The sequence below is a fragment of the Candoia aspera genome, chromosome 13 (genome assembly GCF_035149785.1).
Source record: "Candoia aspera isolate rCanAsp1 chromosome 13, rCanAsp1.hap2, whole genome shotgun sequence".
NCBI lineage: Eukaryota > Metazoa > Chordata > Lepidosauria > Squamata > Boidae > Candoia > Candoia aspera.
This window is the reverse complement of record NC_086165.1, coordinates 20442435-20457658: the sequence shown is the minus strand read 5'-3', so window position 1 is coordinate 20457658 and position 15224 is coordinate 20442435. Positions and strand designations below refer to the sequence as shown.

General features: G+C 46.4%; 1 protein-coding gene across 1 annotated transcript in view; it reads right to left on the bottom strand.

The window, feature by feature from the left end:
- The window catches only part of MAP2K1 (mitogen-activated protein kinase kinase 1), a 356791-nt gene that overhangs the window by 324712 nt on the left and 16855 nt on the right, over positions 1–15224 (bottom strand). Inside the window, exons 4-10 of the mRNA XM_063314351.1 lie at positions 11338–11415; positions 10248–10299; positions 3964–4088; positions 2362–2569; positions 1806–1870; positions 658–719; positions 150–195 (exon numbers count right to left, since the gene is read on the bottom strand). Coding sequence (XP_063170421.1) covers positions 150–195; positions 658–719; positions 1806–1870; positions 2362–2569; positions 3964–4088; positions 10248–10299; positions 11338–11415 — 636 coding nt within the window. The remainder of the gene's footprint in view (positions 1–149; positions 196–657; positions 720–1805; positions 1871–2361; positions 2570–3963; positions 4089–10247; positions 10300–11337; positions 11416–15224) is intronic.

Below are 15224 nucleotides of genomic sequence, written 5' to 3'. Positions count from 1 at the left end.
ACCAAGGGCAGGAATCTTGTAATGTGCGTATTTTAAAAAAAGGCATGTTTTATTTAATGTCAAGTTTAGATTATATTTGTAACTTGTTTTGGGGCCTATTGGCTGTAAAATAAAGATTCACTGGAAAAAAACCCTAAAAGTTCACTCACCATAAGCTGCTTTAGATCTGCTCTCTCAGCCGGATTCTTGATCAAGCTGTCAAAAAGGAAATGTCATACATGTGCAGCTGATGCATGAGATCCCAAAACACACACACGCAAACACACCAATTGTGGCTGTGCTATACGTTAAATTGGAGATTGGTAGCTCTGGGTTTCATACAAAGGCTTTCTTTGAATGGCAAGCCTAAATATGGAGCTTAAATACATGGTCAGAAATTGTGTGACCCCATTTTAGTCGAATGAAATAGCATCGGTTCTAGATTTTGCCCTGGCTCTATCCCCATTGCTGGCGTGTGCATCCCAGCGCATCACTCACAGACTAAATGTGGCCATCGGACAACAAAATGAAAATCGTACCGTCGTGTTAAATTGTGAACAAGTCGGGCCCAGAAACAAGCCTCATTTTATTAGTTACCGAAATACCTTTTCAAAAAGACAACCCCTCCCCTGCATTTTCATTGACCCAAAAAGGAAACAGTCTGGAAGCAAAACTCACCATTTGTTCACAAAATCTTGGAATTCTGGAGTGAAGACTCTGCTTGGCAGCTTTGGAGGGGGCTGAAAGCAACCAAGGGGTCAAGGATGAAAAGAGAAGCCATCTTGCAAAACCCAACACAATTGCCAAAGCTTGCAGGATCCACTTACGGGCTGCTCCATTTCCAGAGACGCTGAGCAGCTTCCCAAACAGAACAGGGTTAAAATTAGCAGAAAACTGAGAACTAAATGAAGTCAACCTGATGCATCGCCGTCTTGCTCCAAAGGCAAGGCAGCTGCCCTACCTCGGGGAAAGATGCGAGGTATCCGCGTGTGCAAAATCAGGAGGGGGGAAGAATTAAATCTGCATCTGTTCAGGCACAGAGGGGCTGACAAACCATCTTGTTCTAAAACTCCTTTTACATCCCAGCATCAGCTGCCTTCTGAGCCCGCAAGCACCAGCTTCAGCGTTGCCAGAGAAACGGGCTTTGCAGACAACGCGCTCATTAGAAAAGTAAGACTTTCAGCAAGAGTGGGGAGGGCTGCTTCAGTTTCAGTTGCACTCCAGAATTACCTTTTTTGCACATCTGGTCTAGATGTGCACAAAAGCTCGTGTGCACTGATACTCTTTGGTCCTGTGTTCTTCCTTGTACATGAGGGTGGAAGCGACAGGAGGACGCAGAGGCAAACATTCCCGTCGGAGGAATGGGGAAGATACCTGCTTTATCTTCTCCAGGCAGATTTGCAAGCTTGGCATGGTCGATTGGAAAGTCAGGCGTAAAATACGAAAAGTCCCTCCCCGTAAGGGGGGAATCTGGCTCTTGAACAGGGACGCCCGCCACACACGTGAAAACAGGCAGAGCTTCAATTGCACCACTGCATCTTGACTTTTTTGACCATACCCCGCAGACACCCCTGCTCTAGGAAATACCTCTTTAATGCTGCCCATGTGGAAGTACAAGGTGGCAAAGATGCCCGGAAGCAGACCAGTTTGTTCCCGTTACAATGATGGGCTAACCAGTGGTGCCCAGCCTGTCACATTCCTCTCTCTCTCTCTGACTGTATGAAGAAAATTCAGCCCCCCTTGAGCAATTTCTCTTCCAAGCCCCAAGCAGAAAGGACAGACCCAGAGCATGCAAGACAAATGCAGAAGACAGCCACTTCACCTACCTCATTGACTATGTAGTCCAGGAGCTCAAAGATGGCCATGGGTGGTCGGCTGTCTGAACCATAGGCTGAAAAATCACAACACGCCTGCAAAGTTAATGTCACTCTTCACTTTGGCTTGTAACTTATTTCACTCTCTTTACTTCTGTCCAAAACTGGTTTAGTGGCATGCCTTGGAACTTATTTAAGAAACACCAGTGAAAGTAGCATAAGTTTTGTCAATGAATGTTTGCTAAAAATAAAATCTAGACCAGTGTTTTTCAAACTTGGCAACTTTAAAATGTTGGCTGGCTGGGGAATTCTGGGAGTTGAAGTCCATACATGCTGGCTGGGGGATTCTGGGAGTTGGAATGATTTGGGCCCCCTGGCATGGCCTGAGCTGCCCGTGCCCACCCGCCCACCTGCCCAAATAGGCTGTCCCACAACAGTTCCCAAGCCACATTCACACCAACTGATTCTCTGAAAAACCACATACAGTACTCACAAAGCAATACCCCTTTCAAAGGAATGATCTGTTTTCACTCCCCAGGGGTGGCACTTCCAGCGCTTGCCCGCTTACCACTCATGGGCCGGCTTGGCGTTCTCTGCCGGGGAGACGTCTCCGAGCCAGGACAGTCGGCCCCAACGGGACACCCAAACATGAGTTCCAGCTCCTTTGCGTCGGGCGGAGGGATCGGGTACCTGCCAATGGCCATTTCTACCAGGGAGAGCCCCATGCTCCAGATGTCCGACTGCACCGAGTAGTGAGTCCCTTGCAGTCTTTCTGGCTGTGGGGACACAAGGACGGGACAAGCCTGAGGGGTGGAGCACCACGTGCGGTGCAAAGGAAAAGCCCATCCAGTCGCAACCTGGAGAGGGCGGTGGAAGAAATAGAATGAGTGGCGTGACCTTTGATTCCTCTTCTTCCAGCTTCTAATTTTTTTGGCCATGGTGTGGACTCAAGAGTTTGGAAACTTAAAATAAGCAGCGGTGCTGGGGATTCCATAAATACCAAGCGGAATGGCCCGCCTGGCGTTTTAGTTCTGATTAGTTCCTTCGTGGCACAGAACGCCTGCTGGCATTTAGTTATAAAAACTGCTGCCTCTAAGAAACTGCTCAGACGGAGTCTGTTGGGTAACGGCTGGTTAAGGAGGCTGGAGGCCTTATAGTGGGCGGCCACACAGCCCCAGCCCACCCACTAACACCTCGCTTGGATTCAGTGCCATCAAGTCAGCATTGACTTGGGGCAGCCGCAGAGTTGGTGACCTCCAAGTTGATCTGTCCCCGGCTTGCTCTTTCTAATGGTGCAGCCATCACCATTGTAACCGAGTCCCTCCACCTTGTTGCTGGTTCTCCTCCTCGCTCCTCCCACCTTTCCCAGCATTATCGACTTCTCCATAATGTGTCCAAACTATGATAATTTGAGCCTGGTCATTTGCACCTTGAGTGAGAACTCTGGGTTGGTTTGTTCCATGATCCATTTGTTGCCTTTCGTAGCTATCATTACTTCCTAACGCCCCCACTCCCCCACTGCTATTTCCGATCAAGCTTTTTAAATTCCTCAATGGGAAGCCAAGCTATGGCAAAACCAGAGGGACCTTTTAATGTGCACTTTCTGAGAATCTCTGGCTCCCCTGGAGCCCCCCAGGGATTGCTCAGTGGGGAAGATGGTGGCTGGTGGCCATCCAGTGCTTTGATCAGAAATGTGCCCAGATCCCTGGCCCCCAAAAGGGAATTTGGGAGGGCAGCAGGAAGCACCTTCTTCATGTGTGTTTTTTTTTTTGACTGGCTATGCCCACCGTGGCAGCTGCTTTGCGAGAAGTCTAGACCTGTCCCCATAATAGTCATTTTGTGAGCAAGCCACCAGCTAGTCTCAACTCCAGATGTGCTCCCCAGTCCAAGCAGCTCTGGATTTCAGTCCCACTCTTCCTCTCTCAACACAACCGAGACTCTTCAAAAGAAAAGAGCAGTCCCAGAAAGAGCAGTCCTGGGCAACATCTCTTATCATGTGCATCAAACACCAGCACTGGGCAGAAACTACAGGACACCCTTCTGTTGCACGCTCCTGTGCAAAGCACTTGTGCATGTAGCAGGCAAGGTAAAGCTCCACAAGGGATTGAACTACGCTGATAAGCATTTATCATGTCTGAATTTGACAAGTTACATTATTGCCTGCCCTTACCGACATGTAAGATCGTGTTCCCACAAAAGAGTTGGCCATGGAATCAATCAGTTGTCCACTGACCCCAAAATCACAGAGCTTGATTTCTCCTCTTGAGTTTACCAAGATGTTGGAGGGCTTCACATCTGCAGAGGGGAAGAAGCGGGAGAAAGAATGGAGAATATTTTAGATACTTTAGTTCTGGGACAGCTATTCCTTTCATGATGCATGACAGATCTTAAAATCAATCCAAGCATCGTTTATTGTAGTTGCTGATCAATATTCAAATAATTAAATAAACGGCAGCAATTGCTGCCCATCGATATGTACGTGGGGATAAATAAGATTAAAACGAGCTGCCGGTTATATTACACTGAATCTTCCTTATGCTGAATCAGCAGAAGGGGGTGTAATGTTCTCTGCCATTCATCATGACTGAATCCAGCATGCTGCTGTTGCGAATTCTGCAGCCATAAGCATTGCGCTAGGGACCTAGCCTGAGAGCAAATAACATGCATGGAACTCATTTAATGGCTCAGGAATGGCCATTTAAAGCCATTAACATATTAGCATTAAACGACAGGAAGAAAAGCAAGTCATAAAATTACTGTAAACAGATCTGGCATTCTGAAACCCAGTAAGTTCCATCTTGAAAAAAGCTGATCGGCTTTACAAAAAAAAACCCTTGGATGGGAGACCAACAGGAAGCCTCAGGGCTGTGCTTCGTGTGGTTTGTGTTTTCACTACAAACCAAAAACAGCCTGGTATAACTCTGCAAAGAAATTAAAGGGTGTGTTAAGACTGGTTTTAGAGATACCTGACACAGGATCCAACCGCCAGATCCAGAATGCAACGCTTTGGGGAGGTGAAGTTCATGCTCGAACCCGCATTCCAAAACAGAGCCACTGGGGCCAGGTCAGAAAATCCCATTGATTTCATTCTCTTATATTTCAGTTTAATTAAGATGAAGGAGTCATGCAGTTGCCCTCTAGGCACATACAGGATACAGGTAGTCCTCACTTAATGACAATTGAGGCCAGAATGTCAGTTGCTAAGTGAAGCATTCTTTAAGCAAATCTGACCTGATTTTACGACCTTTTTTGCAGCATTTGTTAAGCAAATAACTGCAGGCGTTAAGTGAACCATGTGGTCATTAAGTGAATCACATGGTTCCCCATTGATTTTGCTTGCCAGGAGCTGGCCAGGAAGGTTGAAAATGGTGATCACGTGACCATGGGATGCTGTGATGGCCATAAATGTGAACCAGTTGCCAAGCGCCCAAATTGTGATCACACGACCATGGGGATGCTGCAACGGTTGTTAAGTGTGAGAACTGGTCATAAGTCAGTTTTTTCAGCACCATTGTAAGTCCAAACCATCACTAAACGAATGGTTGTTAAGTGAGGACTGCCTGCACTTTCCTCCTGTTACCACATTCAAAAGTATGGACTGGGAGCAAAGTTCAGATGTGGCCACAACCGAGATCTCTCTATTCTCCCAAGGAGGAATAAAATGTGACAAAGTAGATCCTGAAAATGAATTATGTACAAATGATGAACAAGCGATTGCTAAAATGTATGAACTTTTGTTGAGATTTGAAATGGAGGAAGAGCACGTTAAAGAGTGTGTGGTAAAATGGGCCAAGAATTTTGATTATAATATTCAAATGGATTAATGGGCGAGAATGTGGTTAAAAGGTCGGGAACTCACATTGTCTTACAATTTAAAAGAAAACTTTTTAAAAATGATGTACCGTTGGCATATGACACCAGAGAAATTGTCCAAGATGTATAGAGGTGCTTCTAATCACCGTTGGAGATGTGAAAAACGTGAAGGGATGTTTTATCATCCATGGTGGACTTGTGAAAAAGTGAAAAGATATTGGCCATAAATACATATGGTGATGCAGAGAGTTTTAAAAACGAATATTAAGATGAAACCAGGACTTTTCTTATTAGGACTTATGGGTAGTCGCCTAGAAAAGGCTCATGAATGATTGGCTTTATATATGGTAACTGCAGTGAGTCTATTACATGAACAAAGATGGAAGACCAGAGAAATACCCATAATGGAGGAAGGGATTGTGAAGATGGCGGTGCTTGCAGAAATAGCTGAATTGACTAGTTTGATCAAGGAGGGAACCACAACTACTTTTATAAAAGACTGGAAACCCTGTACGGACTTTTTGCTGAAAATGGGTAAAAATGAACTGCTGATTTCAGAATTTGACTAAAAGGGTTTGTTTATGGGAAGAAGGGAACTATGATATTCAGTATGGGAGGGTGGAGAGAGTAATGGCTATATTTGTAACTGCTGCAAAGAAGATCGGAAGTCGCTTCTTTAGCTATCTTCCTTTTTCTTCCTTTTTTGTTGTTCTTCACTTTTTCCTTTACCCCTTTACCAACTTCTTGTTCTATTTCTTCTTCTGTGTTTCTGTAGTTTTTAAAATCTTTGTAAAATCTTCTTTTAATAAAAATTATTCATATATTTCTCCCAAGGTTCATCTAAGCGTTACTCTCTATTCTGGCTTCCCCCAACTTGGTGCAGTCAAGCACATCTAGAGCACAACTCCCTCCATCTCCATGCACCAGGCTCCTCTTGGGAGTGATGGGAGTTGTAGTCCAATTCATCCAGAGCTGCAGTCTGACAGCAGCTGAAACATCCAAGGAAGCTACTTCCCTTGATGGTGGTCAGACTAGAGATGGGGACAAGGATGGACTGTGGGACCTTCTGATTGGGAAGAGGTGCTTTGTGCCAGATTGCCAGAAAGACCAATGTCCCCTTGGCCAGGCCAGGCCAGGGACATCACCCTTCATGGACAACCACCTGCTCAGCAAGATGCAATCCTAGCCAAACACATCCGCAGCACGCCCCCGGCTGCTGCTTTGATTTTAAACTCAGTTAAGTTCCTTGGGTTTTTTATCACACTACTTGTAATGGTACATGAGAAAGACCTTAGGAGACGAAGGAAGAGATGCTGCCTAGAGAACAGTCAGGTAAGAGGGAGCACAGCCCACAGCTGCATAATGGGCAGAGAAAGAGGCTCAGAAAGGATCTCCCTAACTTCTCAATCTGTAAAAGGGACGGCGGGAGATTTGTACTTTCACACTTGAAAGATTAACAGAACGTAGCCTTACAATAAAGTAGAATTAGCTCATCTGGTGGTGTTTCCTGTCTGGTCCACCTGGGAAGGCTGACACTAATCGGCACAGGGGGGAAAGATTTCCTGTCTTCCTCCTTGAAAAGGAAAGCATTAATCTTCTACTTCAGGGTGCCCTGCAGTGAACACCACGCAACAACATTCACCTGCCGGGCACAGCAGTTTAAGGCGCTGCTTAGCCTCTAAGCTTCCCAAAAGCCGCCGTGGGGTTGATTTGCTTCTGGCTCAGCACCTGGTACAATCCCAGCTGTTCTGGCTTGTAAATCGAGGCATGTAGCTTAGCTACTTATTTATTCAGTAAGCCAACTGTGGCTTAGCACAACCCAGGCTTTCATCCTGGGTTGGTCCTTCTCCCTCTCAAGATGGCTTTCACATGCTTGTTATGGGGTGCAGCTGGAGAGAAACTGCCCCGAGCTGCTTGGGCAAAGGCTCCAGCTGGAACAGAAGAGGGGTCCCTCTTTGCCAGGGAGACAATTCAACTACTTGTCATTCGGCCCACCCTTTCCGCCCCAGCAACATTTCCAGCCAACTTGGACACCATTCCCCAAAATGCCTTGACTGCTCTATCGCACGGAAGGTGGATCATATTCAGGAAGCAAACGGAAAGGAATACCCAGCAGATTCTGAGAAGGTGGGAGTCCCACCAGACGAGCGAGAACTTTAGTTTGATGCACAGTTTGCAATTTGCCAGAACACGGGTTGGCGGGACCCAAAAAGCAATAGCCAGCGTTGCCTTCTGTGAAGGCTTCAAGGGTCTATACAAGCCAGCTTTTTGGGACAAGCTGGGATACGCCCCTCACGGGGTTTCTTTGCTCATCTGAATGGGCTTCTTCCACCAGAATTAGACCAGCAACAAGCATCTTCTTCCTGCAACAACTCAGGCTCCGGGGAAAGTTACAATATGCCTCTTCCTTACGAGCGGGCTGCCGGTAACCTGGCAACTGCTTCCCCACGAAGACTGAAGTCCTGCAAGCAATTCTGAGTGGTGTCCTGTGGGCGGGGGACACCACTCAGCAGCAGAGCACTTAAGTCATTAGCCGTGCATTAAGGCTCCCAAAGAAAGCGGGCGCATCTGCAATTAATCTCACCAGGGCAGAGAAAGAGGAGGAGGAAGTGGAGTTCAAGGAAATCAGGCACCAGGCAGTGGCAAAAAGCTGCTTGCTGCTTCTACTTGAGGATTCAAACTGGCCTGAAAGCCAAAAGAGCAGAGATCTCTCTTGTGCTAAGCCAAAATGAAACGAAGCACATGAGAGCTCAGGGCTGTGTGTGAATCCAGATGGGGGGGGGACTAAAATCACGCTGGTCTCTCCTGATTTCCACATCATCCCCCCCATTGCACTTACTGAGCCCCCAACCCTCCATTAGGGTGTTTGAACTACAACTAATGCAGAGCTGGACCGTCTACCCCAACGGGATGCCCAATTCTTGTGCCACTCAAATCTACTGACTCGGTGACACATCCCAGGCATGCAAAGACAGTCTCCTTCGAACCGAACTTGGCTGCTTGCAAAGCCATACTTGGTGAGTTCTGTCTTTTCTTCAACTTCCCAGGCCAGCTTCCTGCTGTGGGATCTCCAGGTGGTCTCCCATCTGTCCAACTCTGCTCTGCTTTCTCACCCTTCACCAGCAGTCCCAGCAATGCATCGTGAAGGTGGGTGTTTGTGCCATTTGGGCCCCCACCTGTCCAAGGAGGTCCTTCCCTGGAACTCCAGGAGTTTCCAGAGACCTGAGGGCTTTCGAAGGGCGGCTGCTGGAAAGTCATTCCAGACCCAGCTGTGTCTTTCCGGAGGACATATTTAGCTGTTGCTGCTTCTTGCTTCCCCTCCCCACACCCCCCTGCAGCAGCACCCTCCTGTTTTACAGCTGCGGAGAGAGCGGCTGAGACCTGAAGCCCAAGCAGTCCATTAGGGTCAGTGTTTCTCAACCTCAGCAACTTTAAGATGGGTGGACTTCAATGCCCAGAATTCCCCAGTCAGCCTGGCTGGCTGGGGAATTCTGGGCATTGAAGTCCACCCATCTTAAAGTTGCCGAGTCTGAAAAACACTGACCTGGAGTGAAACAGGCAAGAACTGTTACATAAGCAAAGGGGGTAAAACATTCCTTAAGTCTTGGGAAGCCAGATAACATTTGGAAGAGATGAAAGTAGGCCTGATTCACTGGAGATTAAGAGGTAGGGGAGGAAAGGCACAACCAGGCTTGCAAGATGCTGTTATTGTAGCCTATCTCCAAAAAGTATAGCTCTAGTTTTCCTGTGGAGTCAGTTTCTTGACACGGGGGCAATTATTACCTCCCAGTCTGACCTACCTCACAGGGTTGTTGCTGTGAGGCCAAAAAGCAAACTACTTCCCCACAGACACACTTTCCTTGAGTTGAGGAAAAAACCAAAATAAATGCAGCAATGAAGAGAGTAAAATTGCCACTGGAGAGCAGTTGCGTTGCAGCCATTTAAAAGGGCACGGAAATTACTCAGGCCCGCAGGGAGAGCAGAAAGAGCTTTGAAGTTTTAATACTCTTGGTGCAGCCAGACCAAAGCAAAATCCAGTCCCGGCGAGCCAACCGCGGTTTCTCATGGCTTTGTCTGCCTCATTTTTCTCAGCCTTTTTCATCTCGTATTCCTCTGAACTCCGTTATTGATTTCTACCACCTAAGCGCCCGATAATGACTAGCAGGAACAGGCCGGCGGATGCAAGAACACCGAGCGCACTGACTTGTGCAAATGGCGTGATTTGCTCCTGGGGAGCTGTGACAGAAGCGTGTTGAGGCACAGCCCCCCCGGCGTTCTGAAGCAAGGGGAGCCAATGAAGGGGGCAAATTTCACGCAGGGATCATAGGTAGAAAATGGTCTGAAAATCTATGCCTTGGATGCAGCTTGAAATCCTCTCAAAATATTCTCAAGCCAGGCGGGTGGGGCAGCCTTGATGGGCCAATTCCCAGATGGTTTGCAAGCACGGGCGTCTGTGGGGGTGGGAGGGATGTCAACCCTCTTGGGGTAGAGTTTCAGTCATGTAGTCATGGCCACCATTTTGACTTTTTTGACATTCATTCCCCCCATCTACGCCCCTGCTTGCAAGTCTAGCAAATTATATCTAGCCACGGAAAACTGGCTGCATTGAGGACTGGCTCAAATGAAAGATAAACCACCTACCTCTGTGCATGATCTTATGCTTTTCTCTCAAATACGTTAGCCCTTTTATGACCTGTGGATCAAAACAGTGTTCTCATTGCAACCAACCAACAATGATGATCAACATGCAACTGGGTAACATTCAAGGGAACATAACAATATTCCTCCTTAATAGGAGGGAGGGGAAAACAGCCTAACAGATATCCTGCTCCAGTTTACTGTTTCTCTGAGATTTTGATGGCTGTGGGGTGCTTCAAAAATAATTTCAGACATGGAGCTCTTTAAAGCAGCCACCTCTTTGCTGCAGATGGCACAGCTGCCTTCCATGCACTTTGAAGCAGCTTTTTACAAATGAATCTGAAGTGCTGCTATGGATTCTAATTTTGGATTATGAACTCTGGAATCCCAGGACAAACCACCTAAATTAGCTTCCCTTTGGTAGAATCTCCCAGTTTAACACAGGCATGCCCAGGTTATTACCTGATATCCTTTTCCCCAAGCCCCCAACCAAGCACAGGAGCAATTTCCATGGGGCAGGGCATCTACTTTGTCTTAAACCTTTAGGAAAATTGAGAAGGTATTTTTGTTGTTTCAGCTGATGACAAGACGAAAAGCAGGCAGAGAGGTAAATAGACAGAAGGAACCAGAAAATGTTTCTTTTCTCTTCTCTCTCTGTGACCCCAATACACATTGCGTGCCAGGGAACGGAGAGCTGTTGTAAAACACCATCGGGTTCGACTTCTGGCAAGAGCATCCACAAATGTTCACCCATCTGGATCGGTCTTTGGTAATAATTCAGTGCTCTTCCAAAGTCATTTCTTTGTGGGGAGATACAGGACCCAGCAAATGGGTTCTCCAGGGAAGGACGCATAAAACCGAGGCTGCTACAAGATTCTGAGCCCCTGGGGGCTTCCCGGTTGTGCCTCTCGCATGAAGTCAGTCTTATTTGAGGACTTCATCTCAAAAGGAAAAGAAGGGCCTTAGAAGCAGAGCTTGATTTCTCTTTGCCTTAAAGAAAAACTTTCTCAGTGGTCTCTCCCTTCTGGACTTTATCCAGTGACACCAACCACGTTGGGATCTGGCTTTTCAAATGCCAGAATGACATACTTACAGCAATGCTGACTTTGCCGAGAATCTGCTCTGGTATTCTGCCTGCCTTTTTCAGGACTTGATCCAAGGATCCGCCATCCTAACAAGAAATGTTCAAACACGCAGAGCGTTTAATCATGTTTATCCTCAAAGTGTCAGAGATGCATGACAAAAGAAACCAGGAAAATGTGAATTTGGCATCTGGCTGATGGAACTCGACAGCCAAAAAGATGTTCTTAGCATGAAATAATGCCACATGGCTAGAGGAAAAAGTCTGAACCAAGTTACTACAGCCCATCTTTCCCCAAACCGCCCCCCTCTTTGGTAATCTCAGGACTCTAGTCCTCAGGTGTCCCAACTAACGCTCAGGATTCACACATTGTGTTGATATTTTGAAGAGCGAGCCAGAAGCTGCTTATAGACTCTTACCTTCTCCCACTGATGTCATGTTTCTCCAAAAGAAGCAAAATGGTGCAATAATGAAGACCAAAGAAATCCAGCTTCAAATCCCCAGCTCAACCCTAACGTTCAGCAAAGTTTATTTGGCCTTTTCCAGCCTTCTCATAACATGTTCATCAACTGTGGCCATCTGTGGACTTCTGGACTTGTCTAACTCACTTCACAAGACATGTCTGATGTTTCTTCTCCAAGTGTAAGCATTTTTGAATATTTATTTAATTTCCCAGAAGCAACACAGGTGGGGAGATTGGACACAGAGGTGAATTCTATTGGCAATTTTTGAAGAACACTTTGGTGACACCAAGTTCAAATGGATGAAGACACACATATTAAATAAATGCACATGCACACACATCCCTCTATCAGTTCTTGGATTTTCTGGTCCTAGTGTTTTGGGAGTAGGGAAAGAAGGAACGGGAAGGAACATTTGCAGGACCGCCTTTTCCCAGTTACATCTGCCCAACCCACCAGATTGGGGAGGCAGGGTATGTTACGGGTCCCCCCCCCCCATTAAGGAGGTCCATCTAGTAGGACTGAGAAGAAGGGCCTTCTCTGTGGTGGCTCCCTCTCTGTGGAATATCATCCCCGCAGAAATAAGATTGGCCCTCAACTTAATACTCTTCCGAAAGGCCCTGAAGACACGGTTTTGCCAGCAGGGTTCCCAGCTCGATGCGGAGCCCATCAAGTGGTTTGTTTGAATTGTATAATTGCTGCCAGGGGTGTGGGGGTATGGGGGCTTTGTATTTGGGGTTTTATTTTTGTAAACTGCCCAGAGTCACTGTGTGTGAGTTGGGCGGCCATATAAATCTCTTTAATAAATAAATAAAATAAAGAGAGAAATAAAAGAGAAATGTTTTAAAAAATGGAAAGAAAGCCATATAGCAAATGTAGAATACTAGGGAATAGCCTGAATCTGTTAAGAATGGGATCAGGAAGGCTAAGAATGAACTGAAGCCTGCAATGAACACTAAAAATAATTTAAAAGTATGTGATTATATGTGGAACAAGAAGAAAGTCAAGGAAATGATTAGTCCACTGGTTGGAGAAGATCACAAAAGGGAGAAGGCTGAACTGCATAATTCCTATGTTGCATCTGACTTTTTGCAAAAGGAAAAAGTGGTCCAACTTGTCACAAGCTGCTGCATGGAGGGCAGAAGGGAAATGCAGGTCAAAATAGGCAGGGAAGTGGTGAGAAAACACCTCGCTGCTTTGAATGACTTCAAATCATTGGGGTTGGATGGATTTCATCCCAGAGTGCTAAGGGAACTGGTGGATGCCACCTCAGAACCACTGAATGCAATTGTTGAGAATCTGTGGAGCACAGGGGAAGTGCCAGAAGACTAGAGAAGAGTTAACACTGTTTCAGTCTTTTGAAAAGAGGAGTAAAGTGGACCCAGGAATCTATAGATTACTAAGCTTGACCTCAATACCTGGGAAAATCCTAGAAAAGATTCTCAAGCAGTGGCTTTGCAAGGAAAGGAATAAGGAGATTACTAGAAGTCAGAACACACTGTGCCAAACAAATATTACTGCTTTTTTTTTTTAACAAAGCATCTAGATTAGTAGACCAAAGGAATGCTGTGAATACTTAGACTTTAGCAAGGCATTTGGTGAAGCTGACAAAAGCTGCCTCCTTGATAAAATGGAAACATGAGGGATGGAGGGTCCCACTACCAGATGGATTTGCAGTAGGTTGAACAACTGTACTCAGTGTGTGGTCCTTAATGAAACTTTGTGTACACGGAGAGAACTACGCAGTGGGATACCTCAGGGTTCTGCCTGGGCCGAGCACTGTTCAACCTTTTTATAAGTGACAAGAGGAGAGAAGGGATCCTCAGCAAATCTGCAGACAACACAAAGCTGAGAGCGACTGCAAACATCTCAGAAAGCAAACTCAAGGTTCAAAAGAATCTTGATAGACTTGAGCACGGGACCCATTCCAACGAAATGCTGTTCAGTGGCAAGAAATGTCAGGTTCTGCATTTCAGTAGGGAAAATCAGATGCCCAGCTACAAGACAAACAGTATTTGGCTCAGAAGCAGTATTTGTGAGAAGGATCTGAGCATCAGATTAAGCATGAGCCAGCAATGTGCTGCAGCTGCCAAAAGAGCCAATGCGATTATAGGCTGCACCAACAGAGACATAGCATCAGATCATGGGAAGTGTTAGAGCCACTCTATGCTCTACAAATCAGACCACATCTGGAATATTGTGTCCAGTTTTGGTCGTCACAATATAAGAAGGATGCTGAGGAACTGGAAAGTGTGCAGAGAAGGGCAACAAAGATGGTGAAGAGCTTGGAGGCTAGATCACAGGAAGGAAGATTAAAGGAACTGGGTATGTGTAGCCTAAAGAAAAGGCAGCTGAGGGGAGACATGATAGCAGACTTCCAATACTTGAAGGGCTGCCACAGGGAAGAGGGTGTAATCTTTCCCCTCCCATCACCGCATCAAACTGCCCCCATCTGGGCCATTCTTCCCTCTCCTCCTCTCTTGGTGTTCTTCCCATAAACATCTATTTTCTGTGAATCAAAAACTAAATTTCCACCCCATAAGGAATATTAGCATCCCACGGGGAGAGATCAATTGAAAGTTCTCTTTGGACAGGGAAGAACAGCCATACCAAATGTTGCTCGAAAAGCAGAAACAAAAAGCTATTTTTGTCGTAATCTTTTTGCAGAGCCCCGAAGCGATTACTTCCCCAGACGTGGAATTGTTCAGTCTCTCTTCAAGGACTGAAGCAAGGAGGGGCATAACTGACCTCCAAGCCCAGAAACGGAGCTCTAGAGTGGGGGCTCCATCTGGCTCGGCCAAGGCTGACAGATGTCCGAAATAAAGTGAGATTTTTGTTTCTATGAGCATGAATGCACGCACAAGAAATGAACATGAACATGAACAGGAAGGTGGGAGGTTGAAGAGAACAAGAAATATTGTCTGCTTCTACTAAAAAATAAAAACGGGGGCAAACTCAGACAGTTCCCCAATTCCTGAGGTCATCATATTTTACATAATTTCTAGGAAGTCAGTTTGGGCATAAGAAACTCCCAGGACTGGTTGGGTGGTATTATTCAATTTGCGTTTTGGAGCAGATCCACACTGTATTTCTTGCTCCACAGTTGATTTACCAACATTTGAGGAACCTCTTGGGTTAGAAAAAGATGTGGGCCTTCAAACGGTAAACTCTGTCCCTTGGCGCCCAGAATGTCACAGCATCCAGGTCAGAGATAGAACCTGCTAGCCAAATGGCAATCACAGAGGGACGTGCAGTGGCTAATCTATGCTGTTCTCCACTTCCCAGCACCCATCCAGAGAATAAAAAGCTGCCCACCTGGCTTAGCCTTTAGCCTGCCAACAATGCAGGCCTGCAACTAGGGTCTGTGTCACCCGGGGCCAACATGAATTCCACGCCCATTTTGGCGCCCCCCCAGTGCGGTGCCCAGGGCACATGCCC